At 48.9% G+C, this 13,682-nt stretch overlaps 5 protein-coding genes, 1 non-coding gene and 2 pseudogenes across 12 annotated transcripts; 2 read left to right on the top strand and 6 right to left on the bottom strand.

The window, feature by feature from the left end:
* Positions 1–233: 233 nt before the first annotated feature.
* Positions 234–304, bottom strand: PPTG_20590. The gene has a single exon. It is a non-coding gene; the product is annotated as a tRNA-Ser (tRNA).
* Positions 305–356: 52 nt separating this feature from the next.
* Positions 357–428, bottom strand: PPTG_20589 (annotated as a pseudogene). Its single transcript has one exon. The product of its transcript is annotated as a tRNA-OTHER (tRNA).
* Positions 429–481: 53 nt separating this feature from the next.
* PPTG_20588 lies at positions 482–552 on the bottom strand (annotated as a pseudogene). Its single transcript has one exon. The product of its transcript is annotated as a tRNA-OTHER (tRNA).
* Positions 553–4,317: 3,765 nt separating this feature from the next.
* Positions 4,318–4,689, bottom strand: PPTG_18495 (hypothetical protein; the record flags this gene model as incomplete). Its single annotated transcript, XM_008916732.1, has 1 exon — positions 4,318–4,689. The coding sequence occupies one exon, from the start codon at positions 4,687–4,689 to the stop codon at positions 4,318–4,320; it is 372 nt and encodes a 123-aa protein (XP_008914980.1).
* A 2,574-nt stretch (positions 4,690–7,263) lies between these two features.
* PPTG_18494 (hypothetical protein) lies at positions 7,264–8,796 on the top strand. 4 transcript variants are annotated; one of them, XM_008916728.1, is made up of 6 exons: positions 7,264–7,476; positions 7,546–7,697; positions 7,766–8,040; positions 8,111–8,257; positions 8,340–8,446; positions 8,518–8,796. In XM_008916728.1, the coding sequence occupies exons 1-6, from the start codon at positions 7,372–7,374 to the stop codon at positions 8,692–8,694; spliced, it is 963 nt and encodes a 320-aa protein (XP_008914976.1). In that variant the 5' UTR covers positions 7,264–7,371; the 3' UTR covers positions 8,695–8,796. The 4 variants fall into 4 exon arrangements, with proteins under 4 accessions (XP_008914976.1, XP_008914979.1, XP_008914978.1 ...); XM_008916731.1 differs by having other exon boundaries at positions 7,546–8,040; XM_008916730.1 differs by having other exon boundaries at positions 7,264–7,697.
* Positions 8,660–10,067, bottom strand: PPTG_18493 (mitochondrial import inner membrane translocase subunit TIM50). Its single transcript, XM_008916727.1, has 2 exons — positions 9,492–10,067; positions 8,660–9,421 (listed from the first exon to the last, which is right to left on the bottom strand). Exons 1-2 carry the CDS (start codon positions 10,047–10,049, stop codon positions 8,819–8,821), a joined length of 1,161 nt encoding a protein of 386 aa, XP_008914975.1. The 5' UTR covers positions 10,050–10,067; the 3' UTR covers positions 8,660–8,818.
* A 101-nt stretch (positions 10,068–10,168) lies between these two features.
* On the top strand, positions 10,169–12,072 carry PPTG_18492 (hypothetical protein). Its single transcript, XM_008916726.1, has one exon. The coding sequence runs from the start codon at positions 10,266–10,268 to the stop codon at positions 11,442–11,444; it is 1,179 nt and encodes a 392-aa protein (XP_008914974.1). The 5' UTR covers positions 10,169–10,265; the 3' UTR covers positions 11,445–12,072.
* On the bottom strand, positions 11,370–12,542 carry PPTG_18491. 2 transcript variants are annotated; one of them, XM_008916724.1, is made up of 4 exons: positions 12,087–12,542; positions 11,913–12,016; positions 11,738–11,845; positions 11,370–11,671 (listed from the first exon to the last, which is right to left on the bottom strand). In XM_008916724.1, the coding sequence occupies exons 1-4, from the start codon at positions 12,494–12,496 to the stop codon at positions 11,535–11,537; spliced, it is 759 nt and encodes a 252-aa protein (XP_008914972.1). In that variant the 5' UTR covers positions 12,497–12,542; the 3' UTR covers positions 11,370–11,534. The 2 variants fall into 2 exon arrangements, with proteins under 2 accessions (XP_008914972.1, XP_008914973.1); XM_008916725.1 differs by having other exon boundaries at positions 11,738–12,016.
* Positions 12,543–13,682: the final 1,140 nt, after the last annotated feature.

The following is a 13,682-nucleotide window of genomic DNA, read 5'->3' as shown; positions in this document are numbered from 1 at the left end:
CTGACCAGTGGCTGGAGCAGCCAGCTCAAGTATAAGCATCGGTGCTCGCAGCGGGAGCAGGAGGCAGGTGTGCCTCGTGGTGTTGGGGACATGGTCCCGACGGAAGCGGATGCTTCGTGTTGTGTTGGACGAGGTCCAAGCACAAGCGTCCTGATCGACGCGTATTTGTTTCGAAGAAACTTGCTCAAAGAGCATTATCCAAGGTTGGAATTGCGCTGTTGCAGCGAAGGTGGTGTCCCGGACGGGATCAAACCACCGATCTTTGTCTTTCAAAGTCAACGCTCTACCATTGAGCTACGAGTGCAATGCTCGTAAGCTTGTCCGTGTACAGACTATTGCTCATGGTATGAGAGGACTGTGCCCGGGTGGAATTGAACCATCGACCTGTGGCTTTCAAAGCCAACGCTCGACCATTGAGCTATGGGGGCGCTGCCCGTGGATCGAGTGAGTCCAAAACCTTAGTCAAGGTATGTAGACTGTGTACTCGAGGGTGGTATCGAACCACGGACCTCACGCTTTTCAAGCGAGCGCTCGACCACTGAGCTATATGGTCGGAGCCCAAGGTTCTGATGAACATGGAGCTCAAGGCTCTTGAGCTTGGCTCACATCAGGTTGGCAGCTCATTGAGCGTGTGCCGTGTTGGCAGCGTGGTGCCCGGCCATGAAGGTATGTGTGGCAGCTCTCGGAGCAGCGCAAAATGGTCTGGGACCTCGTGGCAACCTGATGCGCGACGCGCTGATGACATTTGGCCGTGGGCCGCAGACGAAGTGTTATGCATCAGATATGCAAAGGCTATCGTGAGCTCGGGGAGCTGGAGAACGCAAGGATGAGGCGCAGTGCCCTCCGACGTCTTGGCAAGACGTGGCTTTGCTGAGGTATTTTCGAGAACGTAAGTTCTCATCTTAGTGCAGGAGAGTGTAGCGGGGTTACATGGGTGTGGCGCACACATGGGTACGGAGTACCCGAAGAGTTAACAGACTCTCAGTACCTGAATCGTAGAGTTAACAGTGGCCTCAGTACATAGGCTGAGGGCCACACGATATGCATTTGATTAGGTTTAACTATGCTAGATAGTTAAACATAAATAGCGGTTTGGCCGCAATAAAAATAGAACACTTCGGGTTTTGAAGCATAAAAATTATGTGTTCTTAATAAATTTGAGCCCTGGTTCTTGGGCTGTAAGTTTCCTTCGGATAAGGAACTTAGTTTTGGGACTCTTTGAGTCGTACGTCTTCCTCTGACGTTAGCTACGGCAGCCCCGCTGCATCCTGAGCTATGTAGTCATCGGAATGTAAACAGAATGAGCTAGGGCTCGCAGTGCCTAACGGTGATGAAGTGGAGTGGCAGATACTCGAGCAACTCATCTGGCAATCCGAGCGGTATCGACTTGAGTAGGTGGTCGCCCTCTTTTTGTCGTTTGGTAGGCCTATTAATCTCTCCTTAAACGACTTGGACGCCTGCTGACGACAACACCCGAACTAGCCGACGCTGCACCACGCTTGATACGGCCGCAAACGGACCGCTTTGCGATATATAGCGCGATAACCTGCCTTGTTTCCTCTGGGATGTCAGGGGTGGCTGGACTCTCGCCATTTTGAGGACTGACTAATTCTTAAGGCTGGTGAAGCAGCCGATTAGGGTGATCCCATCCTAAGTACTATCATTGTTTTACCCAATAGATATTACGCAAGGTTTTCCTGAAAATCCTAAGAGTTAATTCTACTAAGGACCGGAGAAGTATTTAGTATTCTGTTAAAGGCCTCTATTAGTCGTCTTTAGCAGATTGTTGTTTCTTTCAAGTTTCGATCGAATGTTTGGGTCGATCTGATAGAATGTGCAGGTGGCTTTAGCGGATGATTATTTTCCGGCTGGTAACAGATGCTACCAAGCTAAAAATAGTGTCTTCGTTTGCAACGATTTACTCTGCGTACTTTAAATAAGAAAATGATACCACCAACCCACGTTAGACAAACTTGAACTAATACCCTAATAACGTTTATCGCTAAACTGCGCTACACGACTCCTGTCGCGAGGAATGGCTTTTGATGTGGGGAACTACGTACCTAAGGCTTTGTCTACAGAGCTGGTGGTGACAATATAGCTCGAGCGGTAAAGCTAAAGATCTCAGAAGACTGGCAGGAAATCTATCGGTCATTTTAGCAGGAAACACGACCTATTTGACAGCTTTATCCACTTCTTGTGCATGTTGTCCCCAATGACACAAGTGTACACAGTTGCTGTATTGTGCCTTTCACTTGTATTGGCGGGTAGAGTGTTAATTCGGGCTGAATTTGCTCCATAGAAAGGCTGTCAAGATACATTTAATGCGAATTAAGAACAAGATTGTGAACTCTTCCCCTACACCGCTGATCAGTGTGTTAGATCCAACCGACGGAGATACGCCTGATTATAGGGAGAAACTATGGAGCATCGAACTTCGGAGCACCGGGACATAAATAGAACCAACTGTTGTGGCATATTTGCAGACACGACGTTAATTATTCTAGGCTACATCCACTCAGTAACCACCCCTTTGTCTAAGGGTAAAGCTGGGATAATCATCATGGAGCCTCGATGTTCCACTCCGCCAGCCCATTCATCCTCTGTCCCGGATTCAACTCCTGACGAACAGCCTGTAGAAGATAGCGTGCAGTTGATGCTCATTGCGGACGTGGCTACGGGCTTGACTACTGGTTCTCTCGTATTTGCACCTTCACCAGGGAGCCCATAAAGCTGTCTGATTCGGAAGGACTTCAGCGGGCTATGCCGTTCAACGCACAGTCGGGACCCATGGGAGCAACACTCCATGAGGCTTCGGCATGCACACAGTCAAAACCAAGTATTATGTTAGCTCCACTGTTGTCGGGAGTTGGATCAACGGAGTCTCCCATACTCGAATCTTCAATTGCATCGATGCCAATCGAACCTTCGACAAACGCAACGGTACCAACCAAATATCAACTTAAGCCACCTCCTGATGAAGAATATTCGAGTGAAGCTGATGCATCAGCTGCTATTCATGCGTGGACTGCGCGACATGGCTGCAACGTAACTAAGAAGCAACTAGAGAGAAACAAAAATGGAGACGTGATATACAGACTATTTGCGTGTGATCAATGGGGTAAACCCAAGAACACTCGAAGTCTGCGAGATCAAGATCGTGTACGTGCAAATCGACGCTCCTGTCGGTTCGGGTGTCCTATGCGCATCAAAATTGTAGCTGTTGATGGAACGAATTCTACAGGACCGTAGAAAATCATGTACACTCGAGATGGCAGTCACATTCATAACCACCATTTTGAAACGTTGTGAAATTGTGACCTCGTACGCGCTAAATGAAACGTCTCAGTTGTGGAAAGTGGCTATTAAACATGTCCACGAGTTGATCAAAGACCTAACGAAGGAGAATACAACGCAGCAATGTAGTGAGAAATTCCTCCGCTGTTACGGAAGGCCATGCGTACATGAACTGATTCGGGTGTACCAGGCTGAGGGTACTAAACTTCTTCAGCCTAGTGATTTTGATCGCCATTGGTGGGTTCGAGACCGCGGGAACGAGCGTGTTGGTGAAGTTTTGGAACCGGTTATACGAACGACAAAACGAAGAGCAATCTCGAAAAGAGCTTCACACCAAGCAGGGAAGGATGCCAACAGCACGAGACGAGCTTTCCCGCTTTGAATTGGATGCTGAGACGAGTTTCACAGATAGCTGGACGGATATGGATGCGTATCTGCCTCCTTGTTTTGGGGCTTTGCGGGATTAAATTAAAGCTTGAAGACATAGTAAAAAAACAAATGGATCACAGGTTCCATATTTACAACTATATACTAGTATAGAGTTTACATAAGTGTAACACTTTTGTAAAATTCATAGGTTACAGAAGTGCTACAACCCTGCAAAATGTAAAAGTTACAATCATGTATAAAGAGTTCATGAAATGAACTGCTACAGCTCTTAACACGACAAACTTTGCAGAAGTGTCTTCTACAAAAATAGTATACGTTTCAGAAGTATAAAGTTTAAATTAGAGTAACACTTCGACAATGTTTTTGAAAGTTACAGAAGTGTAACACTTCTGTAAAATTTCAATTCTAACAGGTTTACAGACGTCAGGTACAAGGTGTGGCCGTTAAAGAAGATGCATCCGATGCTCGCGAGTGTCGAGAAGCTGTAGACTTCCAACGGCTTGTACTTTTTCCCGCAGTTCATGTTACTGTACCAGCTGCAGGTCAGTATGCTGTACATGATGAACGCGAGTCTGTGTAGACACTACTCGAACAGAAGTGTTACACTTCTGTTCAAAAAAAAATACTAGTTTACAGTACTTCCTCTGGCTGAGAATGATTACACGAATGCTTTATGCCAGTGCAAGGTTTTTTAAACTTGGGGATGAAGTTCTTGCTCTTGCGGTCTCTCTGTGGTGGCAGCTCACCTTCAAGAAGCATGTACGTGCGTGTGTTCTTGTCTTGATTAAACCACTTCTCGTCGATGTGTATCACGTTCTCCATGGGCTCGAAATTGTGTGTTGCATCATCTATATAGCTCAGCACATGCTCCACCCTCATGTGCTTGTTTTCGGTCGTTAGAGCCGGCTTAATACGCGTGGAGCGGCGATGTAAGCGGCCCTCCTTTAGCATAGCAGACACCGGGTAGCGCGTAAGCGCAGCTGCGACTGCTGTTCGTCGCATGACAAGACGCTGTTCAGCAGGAACCTGGGAGAGCTTCTGAGCAACTTCGTCGCGGTCTATCTGCTTTCTACCTGAGTTTGTTTTTATCCTGCTGCGCCATTCGCCTCCACTGATACCGTTAGTACATGTAGATTGGTACTGGGTCCACAGCCTGCTCACAGAGGACCGATCACAACTAAATTTCCGGGCAACCTCTGTCAGTGCCCCGAGCACCAATTTACCACCTTTCAGACGCGTTAGAAGCGCATAAATTATTGTACGGCGCTCTCTATCAGTGAGGTTTCGCATAGTAGCACCAGAGCTGATGAAGAATAAATACGTTGGCCTGGGCGGGTGCTTTAAAAATGAATGGCAGAGGAGGTCGGCTTCTCGACGCCATTGCTTTTCACCTACTGCTTTGATTGCTCAAACCTTAATATTGCCCAATAGCTGAAACGCTAACGGTTCGATTAAGCCAATCAGCGCCAAATTTGGAATAGTATTGACAGAGTTATGTATTGATTTCTCCAATCGTGCGATCATTCTCAGCCAGAGGAAGCAGTACTTTTCTGTAACTAATACGTTTGCAGAAGTGTTACACTTCCGTAAACGATTTTTTTTTAAGAAAAGAAACTAACTCAAGAAACTGATTACCAGGTAATGCTATGATACAACAAAGATATACATGTACATCGCCTAAGTAGTCCTAACGGTTTTGGATTGATAACCAGATATATCTATCTTCAACCAAAATAGTAGTGTGTTCTTGCTCTCTCTCTCTTCCGGGCTCATGCGCGAGGTTTGCTTCTCACCGCGGCAGCAGCGCTGCCCTCCTTTTTTTTCTCACTAGCATCAGCTTCACCACCACTCGAACTCAAAACGTCTGACGACTCGCCATTTTCACATAGACCTTCATCAACGTCTTCATGGATTTGGCGAGCAGTAGAACCCCCCCCCCCCATTCCACACCAAGAGAAGATTCGCTCATGTTGCCGTCGCCCGTTGGTAGCTCGTTTATTTGCCCTTCAACACCATCGATTCCATCCACATCAACCCATGAGAATTCGGTCAGATATCGCGTAGCAGTAGGCCTGATAATTTGTCGCTCTTGATATACCGACCTGAACTGCGATTTTGTTTTTTTTGCGTTGGTTGTAAACTCTTTGAGCGCAGCATTGACTCCAACGACCGCAGCGTCTGTGTGTAATCCGTTATGAAGCTGCAATCTCGTAACTCCTATCGAACCACTCACGTCGTGATTAATGCTCAAAAAATTTCCTTCGAGATTCTGCGCCGACAGCACTTCCAATCAATCCACCTAAACAGTCTACAACTGCAGCTGCGCGAAATGCCACAAGTTGAGAATTATATTCTCTAACCGCCATAGCCATAGCAGTTAACTCTGCCGTTGGAGCGGCATTTATCACTGTGCTGGTTAATTCATCATGTAACTCAAAGAATTGGCCATACGCTCGATCTGTTGGTACCTGTGGGCCGGTCCAACCCGGCCGGATAGGAGCTGCGTCTTGAAGAACGGTAGGTGAGTCTGCAGGTCTTCCCCCTGTACGGGTAACAGGACGGATCACTGCGGCTGTCTTGAATGCCCGGTGGACAATCGTCGAGATTGAAACCAGGGTCCTCAATACCTTGTAGGTGGAGGTCGCGCTCTGACTGTGATTAGCCTAGCCACTTCTCTCGTAGAGATTTCCCTTGCCAATCCCGCAGCCATCGCTCCGTCGTTACGCGCTCGTGGGCTCCATTGAGCTCCTCTGTAGCGAAATGTTTTCCTCGAGACGATACGGCTGGCGCCGAAAGCGTTTTTATCCAGTTATAAAAACCTTTATGCGCCCGCATGGAGGCCTCCCCCTGCCTTTGGTGAATGAACGGTCGCCCGATGACGTCGTGTTTTCAAATTTGGTGTATTAGTGACTTTTCTATTGTTTGTTTTATGTCCCCTTGCTCCGTAGTTTCTCCCCTGATTATAGCCGTAATGGCGGCCAGCAACTGTAAAACGCCATCATATCCCCCTTAATCGGACTTATTTAGCTTATTCCGTCTTAAAGAAGGCTCACCATCCAACCCCTAACAGCGGCGGAGGTGAGGCAACTCATATTTAACCTGGAATTAGCCGAATTTAGGGCATAATTGAGGCTGAGAATGGAATAGAATTAACCCAGAATAATCACGGCAGAATAACTGGAAAGCACAATACCTCATTGAATCAATTTTAGGTTGCCTTTGAGGAACTACTTTCGACTATGAGTTTCGACAGGACGACTTAGCAACGACGTAGACATCGTAATATAGAAGTTGGCTCAGAAATGCAGAATTCGAAGCTATTTCTATTCTTGTAGACGTCCGATGTCCGTCAAACCGCTTGTGTTCGTACGCACCACTGCTAGGAGGAGTATCACAAAGGAGCGCCTGATGCCAAACGCTTATAGCCGATTGATTCCACCCATCTGTCAATTTTGGTCAGATTTTAACAAAAAGACCTGGAATCGACGGGGCGCAACGAGCTGCGTTGATTGGCCAATTTTGATTACATTTGAGCGATTGCTGCGGGCAACTTAAAAAAAAAGGTCACATTCTTATAATTAATGTAACGTTGTTTGAACGGAACTGAAATTAACTTTTTTCTTTTTAAAAAGGTCTTAACTAAACTAGCTCCCACCAGTAACGCTGGCCATTCCACTGCGCTCCATGGATCCTACGGCGCTGGTTAGAGAGTCTACTGCGCGTATAGTACAGCGTGCCGGCCACGTAAGCATTGACTCAGGAGCAGTGGGACGTCTCGCAGCGAAGCTGGTAAGTGTATTACTACGGCATACCAACAACTTCTCTTGACGAATCGTATTATATTTTTATGTTTGATAGAGTGCCAGACTAAGTGGGGATGAGCACGGGGCGGTGACATGGGACAGCGGCGATTTCCACTACTTTGAGGACGTGACGCAGGACGGGCCTCTAACCTGTCAGTATGTTTTTGTGCTGGATGCCCTCAACTTTTGCTTCTGGCCTACCGAAAAGTAAGAGCTTTATCGTTCCAGTCACAAAAACTTAGAGTTATGGCGATTGACTTTAGTTGATGTGGCAGTATGGAGTACGAACACTTGGCGAGGGGGCTCAAAACGGCGTTGCTGCGTGATCCTCATGCGCTGGATGCCAATAATTTGGCGACTGTGGCCAATGAAACAGTGGCGTCTTGGTTCCATCCGTTCACACCACCACAATTGGATGAACGTCGGCGTAAGGTCCGAGAAGTGGGCGACGTGTTGCAGCAATTCTTCGATGGTCAGGCGCTGAACTTGATCAAGAAAGCCAATTTCTCGGCTGTTGAAGCTGTTCGCCTTGTGCTCGCATATTTCCCAGGTAAGGCACCATTCGGTTTAACAATTATGTGGTTTATAGCAAGGGTACTAACATAATTGTCTACTCGAAGGCTTCCGAGACCACGCGGTGTATAAAGGCGAGCAGGTGCATTTCTACAAGCGTGCGCAGATTTTGGTAGGCGACGTATGGGCTGCTTACGGCCGTCGTACGTCGGGGATTGCTTCTTTCCACGACATCGGAAAACTAACTATGTTCGGTAGGGAACTCCTCATTTCTACTGTACCATTGGCAATGTTTTTTTTCGCTCTAATGATTGTTGGACTGTGTATTCTAAATAGCTGACTATCGAGTGCCGCAAGTTCTACGTCCCGAGAGCGTGCTTGTTTATTCATCGGAGCTTGCTCAGCTCGTCGACAATAAAGCTGAAATCCCAGCTGGAAGTGAGGTGAGGCCCCAGTGTCATTTACAGATACCTCACTCCTAAGAATATTCTAACTTTATTTGTTTCTGTTGCAGATGGAGCTGGAGATCCGCGCTGCAACCATCCAAGCGGTTGAGCTGATCCACGAGCAAATGATCATTAAAGGTCATCACCTTGAGGTCATTGAGCTCGACTGGCTGCTTTGGCAAATTGGCGAAGACAACAAAGAGCACCTGCTGCCGTACCATCGCACCTGGAGCATTTACTACTAAAACCTCCACTGTATAAATCTAGAGCGTTTAAAACTGTCGAATAAAAAGCGCATGGATGAGTTTGAATCACATCAAGCCGCATGCATTTATCCTTTATGCACTGGAGATCACGCCTGATGATCATTTAAACGTGCGGTCCACCAGAGAACCCACTAGCAGCTACACCTCCAGTCGGTGACGCAGGGTGGTGTGACATCCGACCGCGAACGAAGCCGCCGAAGCCCTTCTTCTTCTGCTGCTCCTTCTGCATCTCAAGCTGGTGCACGCGGGCGCCGTACTTAGTAGCGAGGTCACGGACAACACCGTCCTCGTCGCGGAACTCGCCGATAACCTGACGGAAGTCAGGAACGCGTTCCGAAGCCAACGCCTTGAGGAACGGAATCAGGTTCTTGAGCTCATGGTCGTCGCGATCCCGTCCGTTTGTGAAGGGCTTGACCGGAATAGCATTCTCAGGCTGCAGCTGGTAAGCGGCCGGGTCGTCGTCCAGGATCACGACCTGCTTCAAGTCGCGGTTCAGGTTCGACAGGTCCTTTACGTGGGCGCCATTCAGATACCGCGTAGCGTCACGCGATAGCACGTGTAGGGCGCACTGCTTAGGATCCAGCTTCTGCACGATCTCCTCGGCGCCGTAGTTCTGCGAGAAGATCACGATCTCGTAGTATTGGCACAAAGTCTCCAAGAACTCGTCCACTCCGGGACGCTTGGCATGACGCCAGCCGTGCTTCCTCTAATGAACAGAAGAAAGCAATGTCAGAGAAACATATACAATGTAAATAGTAGCAGTTGCAGTGACGTACGCTCCACTCGGAGTGCACGAGTGTGTCTTCGAGGTCGAGCACCAGCACAGGGACGGGCGGCGTGTCTGCGGGCACCTGCGGGATGGGCCAGTCGGGCAATAGTTTCTGTCTGGACGGGTCGGTGAATGGCTTGACGGTCTCTTCCACCTTCTTGGCAATGACCACGTAGATATCACCCAGGAACGTGGCTCCCAGTGTCTCCTTGATGCTCTTTTTGATACTGTCGTCCAGCACGAAGTTCCACACGATAGAGCCCGAGATGCTGCCAGCCAGCAGCGCAAACGAGATGCGAGCGGGAAGAGATGATGTTCGCACGACCTTGTGGCCTGTGGCGGCGTCGGCCGAGTGCTTGGCGGCCTTACGTGCCGCTCGTCGCTCGGCTCGGGGCACCACCTTGAGCGGGATGTCACGTCCCACCTTAGCGAAGACGGAAGATGCTTCCGAGACGGAAGAGGGTGCGGGTGCTTCGGCCGCAAGCATTAGACGACGAGAAGCGCCCATTGCTGCGGATGCGCGAACGCCACGCTGGGCATTCCTCAGCAAAAGCTTCAGCATCATTTTCGGATATGCGGTGTGTACGGCTGCTCCAGCCACAAGAAGACTGGTACGGTGTACCACTGTAGCCATCACCGAAATCAAAGCACTAATTTCAACACAAGAGTTACCAATTTTGACAAGTCTAATTTCGTGATCGAAATTAAGGAATATATCCTGGATGTTTGGTACGATGTACCACTAAAGAGGTCGAATGTGGTAGCATTAATCATTCTACCAATGGCGCCTGAACCGGTTGATAAATGGGTCTTCCCGGAGCTGCGTGCCGTGATCCTGCGGTCCACGCGGACACCAATTGCTTCGTCCGATGACGCCGAGAAGGAGAACAAGGACACTGACAGCCCTTCAGTCTTCCACACGCCCAGCTTCACAGAGTCCAACATACCATGGCGTGTGGAACTTCAGCTTCGACGCACCACCTGTGCCTTCGTGGAGCACCTAGCTCAGCTCCTGGAGATGCCCGAAGCCCCCAGCATAGCCGCCCAATTGTTCGTTCAGCGGTTCTACATGATGCATTCGTTTGCGACCCATGACCGCTTCCTGGTAGCTACGGCTGCGCTTTTCTTAGCTGGCAAGACGGAAGAATTCCCAGTCAAAGTCCGCTACGTCACCGAGTGCTCAATGTACTTGCTGCTGTGTCGAGAACAGGCACAAGAGAAGCTGATGACGAAACACAAGGCACAGACACCAAAAACCAACGGAGCTGCAGCTAATCGACACTCACCGTCACCTGCTGGGCAAGCCAAGAAGAAGCCGAAGCTCGATGCCAAGGGTAAACCCGTGGAGATGAGCTCCACCCTCGGCAACGATAAGGAAGCAGCCAATACCAAGCATCTTGAGTGGCTGAATGCGTTGCTAGAAGTCGTGGAGGTCGGCGAGGTGGAAGCCAATGCGAGCAAAGTCTTGCTGCTCGAAAGGATTTTGTTGCTCACGCTGTCGTTCGAGATCGGAGCACCGCAGCCATTTGCCTATGTGGCACCGCACATGGAGAAGATTTTCGCACTTGATGCGATGCACCCGGATATTTCTTACGAGGATATTCGCCAGGTGACGTTCATGCTGGTCGCGGACGCTGTGAAAAGTGGCTTAATTCTGGCGTTCGACTGTATCGCGCTTGCTGCTGGTGCAGTGTACCTGGCGTGTTTGTATCACCACCAAGTGAGTCCGAATGTAGCCACAGAGAAGAACGAGCCGTGGTGGACGGTACTGCAGCTTTCAGAGAAGGAGCTTGAAGACGTAGCGAGATGCTACTTGTGGATGTACGAAGATGAGAACGGTGAGAAGAGCAAAGGACTTGGACCTGATTTCCTGGACCTGTGGACACGATACCGACCAAACGACAACCGACCCGACCTGGAGTATATCAAAGCACTGGATGCACCCTTACAGACACCTTAATTTTGAGGTGATGTCTATTAAATCTGAGCTAATCATTGGTGACAAGTAAGGGCATTCCTCATGAGTGACATTTATGGTGAATTTGGTTAATCAAACCCAAGACCGAGCCTTACGGGGACTGTCCAGTAAGCCCTTGATGTAATACACTTGGAAGAAGCAGACTACGAGGTAGACGGCGCACTCCAACGCTCCGTAGAACATGACGTGTTTGTTCATCTCTTCTTCCACTGCAAGTTCAATAAAATACGGTCAGCAAGGATTTTAAAGTAACAGCAGAAACTGTCAGTGCTTACCCTTGATATGCCTGTCGGTCCGGATAAGCTGCAACCTCTGCTCCGATTCGAGCTCACCGAGACGCACATCCAGATGCGACGCGTACTTGGCCAACACACTCACATGCTCTACACATCAACCCCACGAATTATTTATACCAACGCCTAGTAACTCTAAAGCTTGCAAGCAACCAACCTTTCTCAACTGGATGCTGGGATTGCAACGTGTTTGTCACGTGCGTCACCAGCTTCCCGTCCGAGTCCGGATTAATGAAGCACAGTTCGTGTACACCCGATTGCCTATACAAGATCCCACCACCAACATGTCAATATCACGTATCCCTTAGCAATATCACTAGTCGGTACTCACTTGGGCGTGACGATATATTGCCCCTCTGCATCCCCTAGTCTTCTGTAGATAGTGACGCCCTCGGGGTTCTTCACCTCCAAATCAATGTGCGAGTCTGCAGAGCTAACGACGTAGGCACCGCCCAAGTCGTCGCCCTCGAACTTGGCGTCTTGGTAGAAACACTCGCTGCTCTCGCCCGCCACGTAGAACGTTAAACCCTCGGATGGATCGAAGTCGAAACTGTCTACTGTGCGAGCTTTTGGAGCATATTCCGCGTCTGCTCCCACTCCGCGCGGCTTGTCGTCGTACGGATCAAATTGTGGGTCTTCCGCAACGGCAGCAACCTCCGGATCTAGCGCCGCGAAGTCGCCTTGCGCCAGGATCCCGGGCAGCGCCAGCACTAGCCACGTGAGCAGCAATTTAAGCTTCATCTTGGTTTTTGAGAATGAAAATGATCAATCACAAATGAAATTGACAGTATAGTGAATTATTTATAATTTGAATGATATTTCAGAATTGCAGTCAGTTTTCAGAAAAACCAGCAAAAAAAACTAATGGAGAAAACAGATCGAAAGCATGATTCTTATTTTTTTTAGAGTTAATATCAGTTAACTGTTGCCTTAAGCGATTTATCGGTCTACCTCTATCCAACCTCTCCGCTCGGGTCAGCTCGGCTCGTCGTCCTCACTGTTTCTCTCAGCGCTTGATCCGAGCACCGGGCGGTTCTCCATATAGACACCAGAACGGTAAGCTGGATCTAATCATGTAACGACGCACCAATGTCATGGCTCTCGTTGGTCATGGCGCTGGTACGTCTTGTGTCCTAGTGTCCTCCCTTTATGCCAATGAGCGGCCAGGCAGCCACACGCCTGGCCGAAGGCAAGCACCATGTGTGGAAGACACTTCCAAAATGTGGGACTTCAAGGACATGAATTCTTTTACATTTGGATTCACTATGAAGATTCCATCCCAGTTCAAATGAACCGCGGTTTACTACGCTACGCTGCGCTACTGCAAGATACGATTCAAGGACAGCGTAGAATCTAGTTTAGTGAAATGCATATAATTGCATAGAGTATATAGGGACCGCTAACTAGCATTACCTCGTAGCCGACAAACAACTAACCATGTCAATCTCACTTTCAAATTTACATTCTTCGAGGCACAACCCAACTGCCTCTCAAGCCCCGCCTTCGCGCCTCGCCTTTACCGCTCACTCTCGCCTCCGCTCCTCGCCCCGCAACTCTTCGTTTGTTGCTCTTCCTCCGCGCTCTCACCAGTCGTCATATCTGGTAGCACTTGTTGAAATCGGGGAGGGGCCATCTCTTCAGTCCGGGAGGGTCGTGTCGAGCCATAGGGCTTGACTTGTACTCAGTTTCGGAAGGAGAGGAGATGTTGTGAAGACAGAGCAAAAGAAAGAGTGAGATTTAGAGATAAGACGTAGATCGAGGGCATGCGGAACGCGTGGCAGGTCTTGGGACCACCAGTTAGACTTGGGTCTTTTTCACGCCTAAAATGAACCGAACCGGAACCGCGGTTCTGAGAATTTATCAGAACCACGCAGACTCAGGATCCTGGTTCTCTGATAATATTTGGATTGCGACCTTTCGTCGAAAG

Source organism: Phytophthora parasitica (assembly GCF_000247585.1).
Source record: "Phytophthora parasitica INRA-310 unplaced genomic scaffold supercont2.88, whole genome shotgun sequence".
Taxonomy (NCBI): domain Eukaryota; phylum Oomycota; class Peronosporomycetes; order Peronosporales; family Peronosporaceae; genus Phytophthora; species Phytophthora nicotianae.
Note: the sequence above shows the minus strand (reverse complement) of the source record. Positions and strands in the feature narration are given on the sequence as shown.